Genomic DNA, 16907 nt, shown 5'->3' with positions numbered 1-16907 from the left:
TATTTTTTTTAGAGGAAAAAATAGAGAAAACCATTAGAGCAAAACTCATCTCTATTATAGAGGAAAAAATAGGGAAAACCATTGAATATGGTCTAAACAACTTTTGCAACAGTTGGTTCTCTCTCATCTCCATATCTCCACATTCTCATCTGGTTTAGCGTACTTAATAAGATCCTGTTAAACATCAATAAGTTTGATCATCCTATTTGGAATGTTCTTTTTAACATCTATATACTTTGTCCAAATTAGGATCTTAGAACAATCAAAATCTGAATATATATCTCACCGAGTACAGTAGATTCTTGATAGTTCGGTCGCATCCATCAGTGACACCAGCCTACACACAAGACGATTGGTTGAGATATCAAATTCTGACAAGCGTAAGGAATCCAGAATCATCAAAAATACAGAATTGTGAAGTTACATCTGAAACTCGATCAACTTAATGAAATTGAGAACTGGCCTAGTGGATAAGGGGAGACAAATCATAGGTGGGCTTGCTTTTGTTCTCCACGAGCGGTACGCTCGTCCAAACCAATTCAGAGGAAGAGCTTGACGAAGTTGTCATATTTAGGAACCATGTCACCGAGAAATTAGGGCTTTGATGATGGAGCCCAACAACGTATCAATACAAAACAATAATCTTGGGAAACAGCCAATTCGATACGAAGCAAAAAAACAACATATCTCTGAGAATAGAATCATGATGTATAAAGTAAACCAAGAGACTGAAAGTACTAATTTGTTTTTATAAGTCTCGACGCCCCTTCTTCTTGCTGATATTGTTTTTGACTTCGTGTTTTGGCTGTGAGTAAAGCAAAGAGAGAGAGAGTGTGAGAGAGAAGTTTGGTGTGGTGAGAAGGAGATTGGGGAGAAAGCAAAATCGTCAGGGTTTGGGAGGAAAGGGTTCATAGCAAATCGTACCCAAAGGTAATGCAATTTGGTGGAGTTATACCTAAGCCTTTTGTCTAGTCTCTCTATTGAAGGAATTGGAGTTAAGTTGGTTTATTGTTCTGGACCTTTGGTTGCAATTTGGTGGAGTTATACCTAAGCCTTTTATCTAGTCTCTCCATTTATTATTATTAATTAAAAATTGAGTCAGGTTGTTTTATTTATGTATCAAAGTCTTTACAGTTCTAGGACGGTTTATTGGACGGTGTATGAGAGGTTTAAGGAATTTAATATGTTGAATTATTATAACGCCCCGACCGCCGCCTTTCAGTGGGGCCCATATCCATTTTCAGTCTATGGGCCCACTTTCCTTAATGGGCTTTACGTCCTCCCACTAGGCCTGTGAGTCCATCCACGTCTAACGGTCGGTTTGCTAAGTCCAGGAGGTTTTAAAGACATGTTTACCGTCCCTACAAATCACCACGTGATCCTTCCCTGTGTTTTGCCCTCACTTGCACAGTTCAGACAATCACTTCTGATACTAGGATTTTTGTATGTCCTAGCAGGTTCAATTAACCTTACGTAGTTGTAGTACTTAAGGTGTCAATCCAAATGGGATGTTGCTAGCAATCAAGATGCAATCAAGATATCACAAGTCAAGCAAATTCGAAGAGTGTGTTTATGTCTAACAATCCTAGAATGATAAAAATGCAAAACGGAAATGAACTACAAGATTAGAAACGAACATGCATGACAAGAAGCGAAACTGAATGAGTAAAAGCATAAAATGATTTTAAACATGAACTAGATAGCAAGAACATAAATGCAATATCAATCAAAAAGATAGAAGTCCTAAGGATGGGAGTAATTGATGTCGGCGGAGTCTCTTAGTCTACAGAGTGTTTAACATGCCACAAGCAAACTATCCCTAGACAATGAACATCATAACTTAGCTAATCCAATCTCTTGGTAGAAGCTACTCAAACTCGAACACTTCCAAACCTAGCTCTCGCTAGAGAAACATGGTTGATCAGGCATGATGAACCAGTTCATTCACGTCAACGAACACCCTAGACAACTAATCTCTTAGGCTAGGAATGCAAGTCTCTGGCACTAGTTGGTCAGACATTTCATCAAACACCTTTTGGGTGCGGAAATGTCTAAGACCTAGTTCCAATTGATCAGAGAGAAACTAGTATTTCTAACTCTAGTCCAGAAGGGAATATACGAATCTAAACTTAAACACCCTACATACTAAGATCCTCCACCTAATCTATCCCATCCTCAAGAATTCTAACACTACTCAGATCCAGAAATCATCATCAAAGATACAATCTCGGAAAGCATTGAATCAAGCATCATAAGATAGATAAAAATGAGGTGAACAACTTTGTTTAAGAAATCCAATGCAAAAACTCTATAAAATCAAAGCTATCTGGATTACAAGATCAGAGAACATTTTAGGTGGCTAGTAAACCTTAAGGAAAATCGAGATGTCTGAGTAAAAACTTAACAAAACGTATTTATAGTAAAACATGGATATCCCTAAAACATAAAACGACAATACAGAACGTCGGTTCAGGAACCCTTCTCGGACGCGTCTTCAGAACAAAACGAGGACGTCGGTTTAAGAGCATCGATCGAGTCGCATCGTGAGAGTGTCGATCGAGTCGGAGTCTAGGAAGTTTGATCGAATGGTGGCTTGAGATCGTTGATCGAGTGGCAGCTTGAGACGTGTCGTCTGAGAGCTGATGATCGAGTCGCGTCTTGAGGGTGCTCAGGAGCCCTCCTGAGAAGTCTTGGTCGAGTTGCTGCTAACATGTTCGATCGAGTGGGAGCTCTCCTTTGCGTGCAGGTCGAGTCGGAATTTAGAACGTACGTGCATCCACTAAAACGGTGATAACGTTTGAACCACGCCTCCGATTGGCTTGAAATCAACGACATTGGAAATATGACTCGATTCTCTACAACTTTGATGAAGACGTCAAAATCTGAATCCCAAATTAAAATCTTCAATCGACTCGATCAAAGACGTGGAAGGTTGGGTCGCTAGACTGCTCTCCTGCTCCCTGTTTGCTTTTGATGGTTTGGATATTTCCTAAAACACCTGAAATAACTCCAATATGCAAGATGCATGCAAAACCAATGCAAAGACTACCTAAATATGCATATTATGCAAAAGAGACTGAAAACAATGCAAAACAATGAGTTAAGAGAACATAATGAATGAGAAATGCATGATGAAAGAGTGTAAAATATACACATATCAACTCCCCCAAACTTAATCTTTGCTTGCCCTCAAGCAAACGATCAAGAACAAAGTATAGAACAGAGGTTCGAAGATGGGGTCTCAGAACCTAAAGCTTTCTGAATAGAGTAGTTAGAATTAAGGTGCTTGTTTTTAGTTCTATGATGCATGGTGAAGGAACTCTATTTTAAAAAACTTTAGACAAGCTCATCACAACCTGAAAAGACTCTGAGCCTTAATCTACACATGCTATCATTTCTATCATTCCCTTTAACATTCATTAACAAAGAACCATGAATCAAACTATGCAATGTCATCAAACTCATTTGGCTGCGGTGAAAGGGGAGAGACAAAAAATGGTCTCCTTTGCAAGTGGTTTTAACAATGTAGAACAGGGTTCTCTCGCGAAAATGAGCTGAGCTTAAGAGAAGGCTAAAGGTTGAAACCAACTGATACATACAAGAGCAGTGTCCCGTCTACCCAAAGGTCTCAAAGAAACTTAGCTCTAGCTTTCTAACGCAGAAGTTGGTTCTATCTCTACCCTTCATCGATCTCTCTTTTTAAAGCCATTCTCTCATTCTTTTTACTTAGTCTTAGGAGGAGGTTACTTTATATCAATCTAGCGGATGGGAAACTTTTTTATCACTATGGTTCTCTTTCTTATCTTCTTAGAACTCTAGACTTCTTAAGCGTTTTGCTTTCTCTTCTTTATCTAAATTTTTCTTTCTATGCCCAGAACCAATAACACTTTTACATTGCACAACCCACATCCGTTACTAAACTTGTAAAATTTGAAAACACATTCCCCTCTTAAAGACTCTTTACCCTTTTTTCTTTCTCTTTTACTCTTTCTCTTTTCAGTACAAATCCAATCTCAAAACCCAAAATTGAGTTCTCACCTAGTCCTACTAGTCCAGAAAATGCGAACTAGAACTACACAGAATCTTACTCTGGTTGGCTAAAACCTAACACTTTCTAACAAGCTCAACTCGGAAAAGGCCTCACACTCAAGAATACAATTGGCTTGAAAGAACGGTTGGTTAAGGGTGCGGGAAATTGTTCCAAAGATGGGAACCAGTTACTTGGATTAACAAGGGTGGTAAAAAGGAGAAAGATAATCCAAGTATGTATATAGTATCCATGGGTTCAACTTCAAGGCATAACAGGTTAATTGCAAGTTAGGATTAGGTTCATATAGATAGGGAATGATGTCAATTCAAAACATGCTTCAATCAAGACTAGAATGCAATTTCGAGAATTCAAAGCCTCGTTTAGTCTTACATTTCAAGTTCAATCAACATGCATCAAAGAACTAATAACAAGGGCCTTGATCCTATTCTATTGAATTCAGCTTGGTAACAAGATTACAATCATCATCAACCCCTATGCTAAATGCAACAGCCCTATATGAATAACACTAGACTCAATCTTAATATGCAAATGCAAACTACATGAACACTCTTTTTTTTTTTGTGGAAATTCATTTTTTTTTGGTTTTTCTATGCAAATAGACTCAAACATGATATGATGCAAAAATTTGAAATAAGAATCACAGAAAACATCATCAGATACATCATCTCAAACCCTCCCCCAAACTTAAATTACACAGTCTCCTGTGTTAGAAAATTTTGAAGTAGGATTTGAGAATCATAATAGAAACAAATGCAAGGATGAGATTATATATACAAAGGAAACGTAGGAGTACCTCAGTAGTAGAAGAAAGAGTCAGTGTTTGGGACAGCGGATCGAGTCAGGTGAGAAATTCAGTTTTTGCGAAGGTGAACTCCAAACTACCAAGACGTTGGGTCGAGTCGGAGCTTCGTCGGGATGAGGATGCTCCAGGTAGCAGCTCTGTGAGATGTCGATCGAGTGGAGTGATGGTTGGTTCCGGGAGCAGCTCCGGTTCGTCGTCGATCGAGTGGAGTGATGGTTGGTTCCGGGAGCAGCTCCGGTTCATCGTCGATCGAGTGGGAGTCTTCAACACCGGATCGAGTCAGAACTTCGTTGCATCACGGCTTGGTCGACTCGTCGGCAAGAGCTCCACGAGAGCTCCTCTTCCATTGCTTGATTCCATGTCTGCAAAACCCAACACTCTGCTATTTGTATTTTTTTTTCTTTTTCCACTTTAGTTGGCCATACTCCCTTCTATGGATTCCTGAACAACAAAAAACGAAAAACAAAAATTAAAAACACAAGATCCTAAATTGTATTTACAGAGATACCTTCGGGACTTCCTCCCAACTGAGCTTGTTTAAAGTCTCTGAGCTTGACTTTGCATACTCCTTATGCTTTGGGAGGTTCATAGAGAGGTGATGAGCTCCCCTCTGGTATGTCTTGTCTAGCCAGATACTCTTTAACATTCTGTCCAGGTTCGACAACAAATGAACTGCTCTTCTTCATTATCCCAAACCTCTGCCTTAATTTCCTTGGAGGAGAACTTCTTATTGTACCTTGGAGCTTCTTGATTTGCCCACTCATCTCATTCACCATAGCTGTTAACTCTCTCACTGAATCCCCTAGAATCTTGGTAGTTTGGAGTGCAGACAAACTGTCAAGCGCGGGAGGACTTGTCTCTTGTGGTTGGTGAAGTTTAGGAAGCAGGTCATGACTCTTAGGGAGAGCAACAACTGCACTCGAGTTGGAACACGGTCGAGTGCTCCTTCGAGTTTTTTCTTTGGTTACCCAAACTCCTGTTTCTGCCTCATTCATACCCTTAAAGATGTCAAACCCAGCTTTATGATCTTTCTCTTCAATCACAAAGGTCTGCCCATCAATAGTTGACTTCTTCTTAGCATCCTTGATATCAAACTTCATCTTGAAGTTCTTACCCAGATTGAGATCAATCATCCCTTTTTTGACATCAATGACTGCTCCAGCTGTAGCTAAAAAAGGTCTTCCCAGAATTAGTGGATCCTTAGGCTCTTGATCCATTTCCATTACCATAAAGTCAGTAAGAATCTCAGCTTGTCCCATTTTGATGGGCAGGTTCTCTAGTAGACCATGAGGCAGTCTAGTAGTCATATCAGCTAATATTAAGCAGAGGTTGCTTGACTTGTATTTGTTGAATCCTAGTCTCTGAGCTACAGAGAGTGGCATGAGACTGACCAAAACACCAAGGTCACATAGGCTGTTACTGAAATACAATGGACTTATAGTACAAGGTAGAGTAAAAGACCCAGGGTCTTCAAGCTTTTTAGGGACAATCATCTCCACTTCATTACGTTGGTGACTCAACATGATTGTCTCCTCGTCTTCTCTAACATTTTCATGAGCTGTCTTAGCTACTTCCTCCTTTTCCTTGATTCTTTGGATAATGGATTCCCAAAGGGACTTAGGGGATGAAGGTATATGACATGAGACTGTAGGTAATGACATATGGAGTTCCAGTTCTTCCAATTGTTGATCAAACTCAGCTTTGTACTTCTATACTAACTCCCTTCTGTATATTCCAGGGATTGGCAAAGAGGATAAAAAGGGTGGTGCACTGGTTAGAGTTGTTCTTCTCCCGGTTACAACTCGTTCTTCAGCATGTCCAGATGCTATACGAGGGTCTACACTAGAAGTTACATGATCCAGGTGATTGTGTGTCTCATCTAGTGACACACCAAGCTGTTTGCTGTCTTGTACAAAGTCTTCTTTCTGGGTTAAATCCTCCCTTTGAATGATGGCATTGCACTCATGGCTTAGTAACACCATGCCTTGAACTTCCTTTGATCTCTCCATCACCAAGTCTTTGAGGAATTTCTGGTAATGAGGAACTAGTGCAAATGCATCCAACAACGGCATCCTCAACTCAATCTCCTTGACTTGTTTTTCGAACAGAGCTTTATACTTCTCAGTAAGCTGCTTCTTAAACCTCACTGGAAATGGTAGAGGTGGCTTGTATGGTGGAGGAATGAATCTCACAGGTTTATCCTTGGGAGCAGCGGGTTCTTTAGTAGCTTAAGGATCAGATTGCTTGGCTGACTCAATTGGATCCTTGAGCACCTCGACGGGATCCTCTATTTGAACTTCATCTTGAAGAAAATCCTCCCCAGCTAAACTCTCATTGTCCTCAGTGAGCCGTACATCTACAGCTTGGGTGGTGATGGCATGGATAATAGCATAATCCTTGGGGTTTTGAACTGCTTTTCCAGGTAGTTGGCCAGGTGTTGGGGTAGAAGTAGAAACAGTCTTGCCTTCCATATACTTCATCTTGGAGTTAAGAGCTTCAAACTTGACATTAAGATCATTGTATGAACACTCCATTCTCTGACTAAGCTCAACAAACTTCTTGGCAGTATCCATAGACCCGCTAGCTTGACCCTGAAGAAGTTGTTGCATCATTTGCTTCATTTCTTGATCAGGAGCTGGAGTGGGCGGAACCGGTTAGGGGCGAAATCCTGGTGGTGTTCCTGAGGGAGCTTGGTAACCTTGCTGAAACTGTTGTTTAGGGACGAATCCCTGATTGTAAGGCACAAAAGTTTTTTGTTGACCTTGTTGTTGCTGTTGAGGAGGGTACACCTGATCCTGTGGATTTACAACGTTGGTGCTCTGGTAAGATAAATTGGGGTTTGTCTGATAGGGGTTGTAACCCTTGTTGTATCCACCTTGATTATGGACGTAGCGGATCTCCTCAAACTGCTCACCCTCCCCATTTTGGACGTGAAAATGTTCACCCTCAGATACGAAGTGGACGATCTTCTGTTGATTGAGCAAGAGACGGTCAAGCTTTTCATTGACGTTCTTGAGGTCCCTCTTGTACTTCTCCTCAGAACCAGCGTCGCCTCTAACTGTGCGGTCGTAGTCTTCATTGTAGTTGCCAACCATCATTGACGTCTTTGTTCAGGAAGTTTCCGTGTGAAGCAGTGTCAAGCAGCATATGTATCTTTGGTAGCACACCACGGTAGAGAGTGCTCAGCAATGACTCATTGCTGAATCCGTGATGGGGACATTGGCTATGGTAACTCTTGAAACGCTCCTAGGCTTCGCACAATGATTCTGAGTTCTTCTGAGTGAAACTGGAGATGTCATTCCTGAGACGTGTCGTTCTAGAGTTGGAGAAAAACTTGGCCAAGAAGGCTTTCTTGCAGTCATCCCAAGTGTTGATGGATCCCTTGGGAGGTTTTTCTCCCATTAGTGAGCTTTGTCTCCCAGGGAGAATGGGAAGAGTCGCAACTTGAAACCATCCTCACTCACACCGTTGATCTTGGTGAGACTGCACAGACGGTCGAATGCATCCAAGTGGTCGAGTGGATCCTCCATAGGCAAATCGTGAAACTAGTTTTCTTCGATAATGGAGATCAGACCACTTTTGATCTCGAATTTGTTGTTCTGCACGACGGGTGGAACGATTCCAGCACGTTGAGTATGAATGTTCGGTGCATCCCCAGCACCAATGTTTCGCGGTCTCGGATTTGGTCCATTCGGTTGTTCCATAATGACTGGTGTGGGATGATCAGTGAGATGACGAGCATGTCTTGGTCTTTGTAACCGACTGATGTCGTCGATAGCAGGAAGGAGATTTTGATGTCCTCTTGATCTGGTGTGCATGCAAGGTTGCAATCAACAGGTTCCTGAGATGCAAAACAAACAAGCAGACAACCGAAACAAGTTAGTACTCAGAATGACAAGTGTATCAGAACTTAATCTTGCAAAACTTGAAATCTTAAATGTAGCAAAGATAATCCCAAATGGCAACAGCGCCAAATTGATACTAGGATTTTTGTATGTCCTAGCAGGTTCAATTAACCTTATGTAGTTGTAGTACTTAAGGTGCCAATCCAAATGGGATGTTGCTAGCAATCAAGATGCAATCAAGATATCATAGGTCAAGAAAATTCGAAGAGTGTGTTTATGTCTAACAATCCTAGAATGATAAAAATGCAAAACGGAAATGAACTACAAGATTAGAAATGAACATAAATGACAAGAAGCGAAACTGAATGAATAAAAGCATAAAACGATTTTAAACATGAACTAGATAGCAAGAACATAAATGCAATATCAATCAAAAAGATAGAAGTCCTAAGGATGGGAGTAATTGATGTCGGCGGAGTCTCCTAGTCTACAAAGTGTTTAACATGCCACAAGCAAACTATCCCTATACAATGAACATCATAACTTAGCTAATCCTATCTCTTGCTAGAAGCTACTCAAACTCGAACACTTCCAAACCTAGCTCTCGCTAGAGAAACATGGTCGAGCAGGCATGACGAACCAGTTCATTCACGTCAACGAAAACCCTAGACAACTAATCTCTTAGGCTAGGAATGCAAGTCTCTGGCACTAGTTGGTCAGACATTTCATCAAACACCTTTTGGATGCGGAAATGTCTAAGACCTAGTTCCAATTGATCAGAGACAAACTAGTATTTCTAACTCTAGTCCAGAAGGGAATATTCGAATCTAAACTTAAACACCCTACATACTAAGATCCTCCACCTAATCTATCCCATCCTCAAGAATTCTAACACTACTCAGATCCAGAAATCATCATCAAAGATACAATCTCGGAAAGCATTGAATCAAGCATCATGAGATAGATAAAAATGAGGTGAACAACTTTGTATAAGAAATCTAATGCAAAAACTCTATAAAATCAAAGCTATCTGGATTACAAGATCAGAGAACGTTTTAGGTGGCTAGTAAACCTTAAGGAAAATCGGGATGTCTGAGTAAAAACTTAACAAAACGTATTTATAATAAAACATGGAAATCCCTAAAACATAAAACGACAATACAGAACGTCAGTTCAGGAACCCTTCTCGGACGCGTCTTCATAACAAAACCAGGACGTGAGTTTAAGAGCATCGATCGAGTCGCATCGTGAGAGTGTCGATCGAGTCGGAGTGTAGGAAGTTTGATCGAATGGTGGCTTGAGATCGTTGATCGAGTGGCAGCTTGAGATGTGTCGTCTGAGAGCTGATGATCGAGTCGCGTCTTGAGGGTGCTCAGGAGCCCTCCTGAGACGTCTTGGTCGAGTCGCTGCTAACATGTTCGATCGAGTGGGAGCTCTCCTTTGCGTGCAGGTCGAGTCAGAATTTAGAACATACATGCATCCACTAAAATGGTGATAACTTTTGAACCACGCCTCCAATTGGCTTGAAATTAACGGCATTGGAAATATGACTCGATTCTCTACAACTTTAATGAAGACTTCAACAGCTGAATCCCAACGTAAAATCTTCAATCGACTCGATCAAAGACGTGGAAGGTTGGGTCGCTGGACTGCTCTCCTGCTCCCTGTTTGCTTTTGATGGTTTGGATATTTCCTAAAACACCTGAAATAACTCCAATATGCAAGATGCATGCAAAACCAATGCAAAGACTACCTAAATATGCATATTATGCAAAAGAGACTGAAAACAATGCAAAACAATGAGTTAAGAGAACATAATGAATGAGAAATGCATGATGAAAGAGTGTAAAATATACACATATCAACTTCGTAGAAGGTCACCCATCCTCAGACTACTTGAGCTAAAGAACGCTTAACTCTGGAGTTCTCTCAGGACCCTTGACCGACAAGATAAGTACACTCTGGTGACATATGTGGCCAAATCAATTCTTTAAACCTCTCCGCAAGTCTCTGAAATTGGGATGTCAGAATTCACTCCCACTAACAGATCGCAACGTCCTCGTTGCACACTAAGACTGTCAACACCCGATGGTGTGAGCCCACTTGACTCCATACGTGTCTGGGTTTGGCTCTGATACCACTTGTAATGCCTCGACCGCCACCTCTTAGCGGGCCCCATGTCCAATCCTAGTCCATGGGCATACCTTCCTTAATGGACCTCACGTCCTCTCACTAGGAAAGTGAGCCCATCCATATCCGACGGGTCGTTTGCTACGTCCGGGAGGTTTTAAAGACTTGTTTATCGTCCCTACAAATCACCACATGATCTTTCCCTGTGTTTTGTCCTCCCTTGCACAGTTCCGACAATCAATTCCTGTAAGATCACTTATCCTGAGACTACTCCAGCTCAAACACACTTAACTATGGAGTTGTCTCAAGGCCCTTGATCGAAAAGATAAGTTGACTTTGGTGACATAGGTGGCTGATAACATGATTTTCTCCCTGGGTATCAATTCCCTATGCAGTTGTAGTACATAGGGTTATCAATCCAAATGGTTGTTATGCTAACAGTTAGGATTCAATCAGAAACAAGCAAGTTAAGCCAAACAATAATGGGAGTTTTATCTATCAACCTAAAGTGAGCAAAAGAATAAGCAAACAGAAAAAAAAATCAAGAACAATTTGAAGTACCACACGATTCAGGTGATCGAGTACCAGATCGGGTTGGTGGTCGGGTTGATATAAAAATAGTAAATAATCAAGATGCAAAAGCTTCTAAGGATGGGGTAACTGGTTCACAATTATTCCTAATCAACCTAGAATTTTTATAACCCTTAAGCGATCTATTCCCTAGACAATGAATCTCTAAACCTTGCTAGTCCACTCTCGTGGTAGAAACAATCATCCCTAATCACTCTCTTACCTAACTCTCGTTGGATAAACATGACTAAGCAAGCATTAAAATCCAATTCGCCATTGTCAATAAACTCCTTATTCATCTAATCTCTTAGGCTAATTGAGTAAATCTCTAGCATTAGCTAATTTAGACATTTCATCAAACACCTCTTGGGCGGAAATGCCTAGAATCTAATCTCAACCTCTCAGTCTGAAACTAGCTTCAAGAACACTAATCCATAAGGGATTTTTCATCAAATAAATCAAGCTAAAACATCCTAACCGATTAAGAATACATACTAGCCTATCCCATCCCTAGAAACTTTGATTCACTACTCAGATCTCATGGCAAAGAACATAAACCCAGAAATAAATAAAAATTGCATAATCGTAAAGATGAAAAGGAATTAAATGTTTTATTAAATAGAAGTAATAGCAAAATGTAAACAGAATTCAAGTTGAAAGAATAAAAAAACTGGAAAATTTGCTCAAAGAAAAGTGTAAAAACGGCTCTCGCCTCTCCTCTCCCGAAAATATGGTTAAGAGGGGATATTTATAAGGAAACAAGTTGACCTAGCCGCGTCAGCGGGTACCCGAAGCATCTACACGAGCAGGTTCTCGAGCTCCATTTCGGGTGCATGATCGGATTAATGCTCGGGTGGTTCCATTCTTCGATCTGGATGTATATACGCTCACTTAAATAGAAAGAACTCTTTCACCACACATCCGATTGGCGTGAAATCACCACCATTAGAAAGGATTCGATTTCCTATAACTTCGGTGAAATACTCATTAAAATCTTCATTCGAGGCGATATTTGAGGGTCTCTTCATGAACTCGAACATATTCTATGTGGCAATGATTGGGTGGTATGGTCAGGTGCCTCCTTTTTTCTTCTTGATGCTTCAGATCCTTTTTTGTAAACCCTATAAATGAAACCAGATCCTTCCTTGTGATAGCTACAACTTGTCAATCCTTCTTTTTGCTATTTTTATGCTCTAAAGTACCTGTTTTTATCCAAAATGCAATAATTCAGCAATGCAACACCCTAAAACACCTAAATCCAAATATCTAAGGTTAAGGACCTAAAAACACTAACAACAGACTCTTAACAATGCAAAACTTGACTAAAAAGATGCCTAAGCAAGTATTAAATAGAGAGTTATCAACACCCCCAAAGTTATCTTTTGCTAGTCCTCTAGCAAGGAAGTAAGAGGTTGAGGTTTAAGTGATAGTATGGAGCCATAGTATCATGCTCTTCGAGCCTTCAGTGAGATTCCAAGATAAGTTTTTTTGTGTGTTATTAGTCGTCTAGTGTTATTAGCTAATGTTTGAAGAGGTACCGACACTACAAGAAAACATGGAATTGCCGACTACAAAAACAATCACTAAACAGTCGCAAATACTTAGTAACGACTGTTTGGCGACTGAAAACCGTAGTCGCTAAACAGAGCGTCGCTAAAATAATCAGTCGCTCAATCGTCGACAAATAGCTATGAATTGGCGACTGATAGTTTTGGTCGTTGTTCCCTCGCGAAATAGTCGCTAAAATGACAACTAAGTTGCAACGCTTTAGTGACTGAATTGATTACTCATTTGTGACTATTTTGGTTACTGATCCGTGTACGTTTTCGTGACTGTTTAATTATCGATTTATCAGGTTTTTTTCTTGTAAATCCGGTCAAATTGAATTATTTGATTTTGTAATACCAAAACAGATTATGAAAACTATAACTATAACTTAACAAACATGAAATTAAACAAAAAAATCTCAACATACATAAGTTCTAAAATAAACATCCAAACACAAATTCCAAATGTTTAAGTACAAACATTACAAATGTTAAGGTCATGAGGGAAGGAGGGATAGTGAAGGAACCACCTAACTTTGAACATCAGCAGGGTCAGCGTTATTCGTTTCAGACTCGAGGAAGGCAACATAGTTTGGGTTAGTCTTGAGGAAGCTCACCAAGCGTTTGATCTCTGCTTGTTGCTCAGCTACAACCCGGGAGGCCTCAGCTTCATGCTCTGCTTGTAGAGCTGCTTGTTGCTCTATTTTGCGGTTAGCTTCTTCAAGCTGTTGTTGCAGGCTTTTGAAAGAAGAAGAGCTTCCAGGGAACTTCCGCTTGTCGTTGATGAAAATCCCTAGGCTTCCAACTCCAAAGTATGTTCCTCTATCGCTTATGAAAGTAGACTGCATAACAAAACAGAGAAAAAGTTAACATCATTACTTACCAATGAAAAACTTAATAGCATATTAGAAAAATGCAACATTACCTGAAGAAAGAGCTCATCATCCTCCTCATGAGATAGCTCCGATCGACGTGATGTACCATCAGAAGACTCGTCATTGTCCAGAGCAGCCAACTTAGCTTCCCTTTTTTTCTTATATGCCTCATGAACTGCTTGCGCCTTCTTATGAACAAAAGTCCCATCTTTTTTGGTATGAGTCATGACGAAAACTTCAGGAATAGTTGGCGGTCTTCCCAATTCAACTTCCTGAAAAGTTAGACAATGAAAAGGTTATATAATGAACCATCTGATGTAACTTATTAAACATTGAAAAGGATAAGTCACCATCTCTTGTTCGATTTGTAAGTAAGACTTCAGCCCTGATACATGCTTGTGAGGGCCAAGATCATTACGGTCAGACATTCTAGCTGCTGAAGTGGTTGCACTCTTTGTCATGGCTTCTTCTGTGTTCCAAAAGTCACACATTTCTTTCCAAAGAGTTTTCTCAATCCAACTCGGTTTTGCTTGATCTCGCTGAGCTGCTGCCTTGGAAACCATGTCTTTCATACGGTTTTTACAAGTGGTATAGAACTTTTCTTGAACCACACCGGTTAGTGAGGGATCCCAGGTGTGTGTTTTCTACAAAAGAAGACTAGTGTTAGTGATCAACCATTCCAAAAAAAAACAATAAATAAAGAAATCAAATTGGAAGGAGTAGAAGTTTACCGCGAATTCCAAGAAGTATCTTTCTCTTCTTTGATTTGGAACACAACTCCAACTGTAATATGGCCCATCAAACTTGTTTGTAAACACTTTTGTAAACTTTTGGGTAATCTGACCCTTGTCCTTACCAAACCTTAAAACACAAACAAATCGAAAGTTAAATTATAATCAACAACAAACCTACTAATCTAATCAACAACTAATCGACAAAAACAACAAACCTACTAATCCATGAAAGTGGATGTGTTAGGAATGAATTTTTGAGATTTTAAGATAGGGATTTTTGATGGAATTTCGACTTGTCTATTTTTTAAAGTGTAGGACATTATGATGTTGTACACGGATCATGGAAAGTTAACTTGGTTGAGGAAATGCTTAGGGGCAGGGGGGGGGGGGGGGGGGGGGGGGGTCCTGAACAAATCATGAGCATATGAGGGTTCTCCTTAGGGAACATGGGGTTCCTTAGATACCGGTAGCTCGAGGGACTACGGTCCTGAGGGTTGCAGAGGAGATGGGGGTTCTTTCGAGGATGTGGGGGGGGGGGGGGGTTCCCTAAATACCGATAGCTCGAGAGACTGCGGTCCTGAGGGTGATAGAGAATATGGGGGTTCTCTTGGTCCAATATCTCATGGGTGATGACCCGAGGGTGAGACAGTATGGCTCTGAGACGGTGGTCTGAGAGTGAGATCGATATGGCTCGAAAACAGGGGGTCTGAGAGTGAGATTGGTTTGGCTCGAAGGTTCCAACCTAAGAGTAGATGAGTTGGGGGAAAAAGTGTCAAAGACATGGAGATAAGCATATTAACTAGATGCGGATCTCAAAGATTGGTGGGGGTTCAATCTCGGATTTCCCCTTTGGTCTTGACCGGGTGGGTCAGGATTGTGCTAGCGGAAGGGGGGGCAGAATTGGGCTGATTAGTGGGGTTAGGTTGTGGTGTCAACCATTGCGAAGGTGGTTGAAGTCGTTTGCAGATGGGCTGAGGTGTTTTCAGATTCGAGGATGAATCTATGTTAGTTGGAGAAATTGTAACACCTATGTTCCGAGGATAGAATTGTGATGTGTAGAGTAAACCAAGAGAGTGGTTTTAATTAATTTATGGTTTAATTAAATCTTAATTTGGTCTAAATAAACAAAAAGCCCTTATTTGTTTGTATAAGTCTCGAAGACCCTTCTCCTTGCTGATGTTGTTTATGATTTCATGTTTAGGCTATGAGTAAAGCAAAGAGAGAGCGAGAGAGAAGCTTGGCATGGTGTGAAGGAGATTAGGGAAAAATACAGAATTGTAAAGGTTTGGGAGGAAAGGATTTCGACAGAGCAAATTATACCCAAAGGTAATGAAATTTGGTGGAATTATACCTAAGCCGTTTATCTAGTCTCTTCATTAATGGAATTGGATTTGAGTCAATATTCTAGGAGATATCTGCAGTTTAGAGGAATGTTTTTTCTAAGGAGTGAATTAGGAGGAGCGGAGATTGAGAATGGAATCGTGGTCTCGTCTATTACCTGATCCAAACTAGATTTTGTTGGATACTCCGTGACCTCAAGGGATAGCTTTCCACCAGAGGGATTGGACAGTTAACGGTTGGTGATGCGTGTGATTTTTCGCTTCAAAATCTTTTACCTTAAAAAGACCACTCGACGGCTACAAGTGCACAACTAATCGGTAGTAGTATTTAACGATCGATCCCACAGAGAGAGAATGGTTCCGTTGAAAGGGATGTAAGGCTAGGACTCAATAAAAATGGGGTTTTGGTTGTCACGGTCGTAGTAAACAATAAACGTAAATAAAAAGCAAGTAAAATAAATGAGACAAGCGTTGGGCATCAAGGGAAATCGCAGAGGATTGATGATCTATCTATCTAGGAAAGTTTAGGGTTAGTTTGTTTATCTAAGAATCGGAATACAAAACACGAATGAACTATTAACTTATAGATCACAAGCTAACCGTCTAATATCCCTATACTCCGTTACTCAACTGTCGCAGGAAACGACGCATAGATCAAAGCATTTCAAACAGGTTTGATCCTAATCCATGAAGTTCCATAGGTAAGTGGTTTGTGGAGACGCACACACACTTTAGATCTTAGTTAGTTCATGAGGCTAGCTTAAAGCATTAAGTAAAGACTTATAATTAAAGTATAGAATAAACAGAATTTAAATATAACAAATCCTAAAAATTGCCACCTAAACTAAGATCATCTCTGCCCCCTTTTGATTATCCCTTTAAATCCACTAGAAAACTATTCTAGCATGTTTAAGGGAATCATCAAAGCAAGGTTTAATAAACTCATAAACATAAAAGAATAAAGAGAGAAAAAAGTTTTAAATATTACTTCAATGATTATAAAACAAAGTATA

At 40.3% G+C, this 16907-nt stretch overlaps 1 protein-coding gene and 1 non-coding gene across 2 annotated transcripts; one reads left to right on the top strand and one right to left on the bottom strand.

Annotated features, from left to right (window-relative positions):
• Positions 1-8055: 8055 nt before the first annotated feature.
• Positions 8056-8162, top strand: LOC147925253 (small nucleolar RNA R71). The gene has a single exon (XR_015585538.1). It is a non-coding gene; the product is annotated as a small nucleolar RNA R71 (small nucleolar RNA).
• A 5313-nt stretch (positions 8163-13475) lies between these two features.
• LOC147925252 (uncharacterized) lies at positions 13476-14458 on the bottom strand. Its single transcript, XM_087492542.1, has 3 exons — positions 14171-14458; positions 13871-14092; positions 13476-13787 (listed from the first exon to the last, which is right to left on the bottom strand). Exons 1-3 carry the CDS (start codon positions 14390-14392, stop codon positions 13476-13478), a joined length of 756 nt encoding a protein of 251 aa, XP_087348668.1. The 5' UTR covers positions 14393-14458.
• Between the last annotated feature and the right edge of the window lie 2449 nt (positions 14459-16907).

The sequence above is a fragment of the Camelina sativa genome, chromosome 16 (assembly GCF_030686135.1).
Source record: "Camelina sativa cultivar CO46 ecotype springtype chromosome 16, ASM3068613v1".
NCBI classification, from domain to species: Eukaryota; Viridiplantae; Streptophyta; class Magnoliopsida; order Brassicales; family Brassicaceae; genus Camelina; species Camelina sativa.
This window is presented reverse-complemented; position numbering and strand designations above follow the sequence as displayed.

Coding starts and splice junctions, on each gene's coding strand:
- LOC147925252 (XM_087492542.1), bottom strand. CDS start 14,392: ATGAAAGACATGGTTTCCAAGGCAGCAGCTCAGCGAGATCAAGCAAAA. Junction 14,093..14,170: donor TACAAATCGAACAAGAGATG/GTGACTTATCCT, acceptor CTAACTTTTCAG/GAAGTTGAATTGGGAAGACC. Junction 13,788..13,870: donor ATGATGAGCTCTTTCTTCAG/GTAATGTTGCAT, acceptor TTTGTTATGCAG/TCTACTTTCATAAGCGATAG.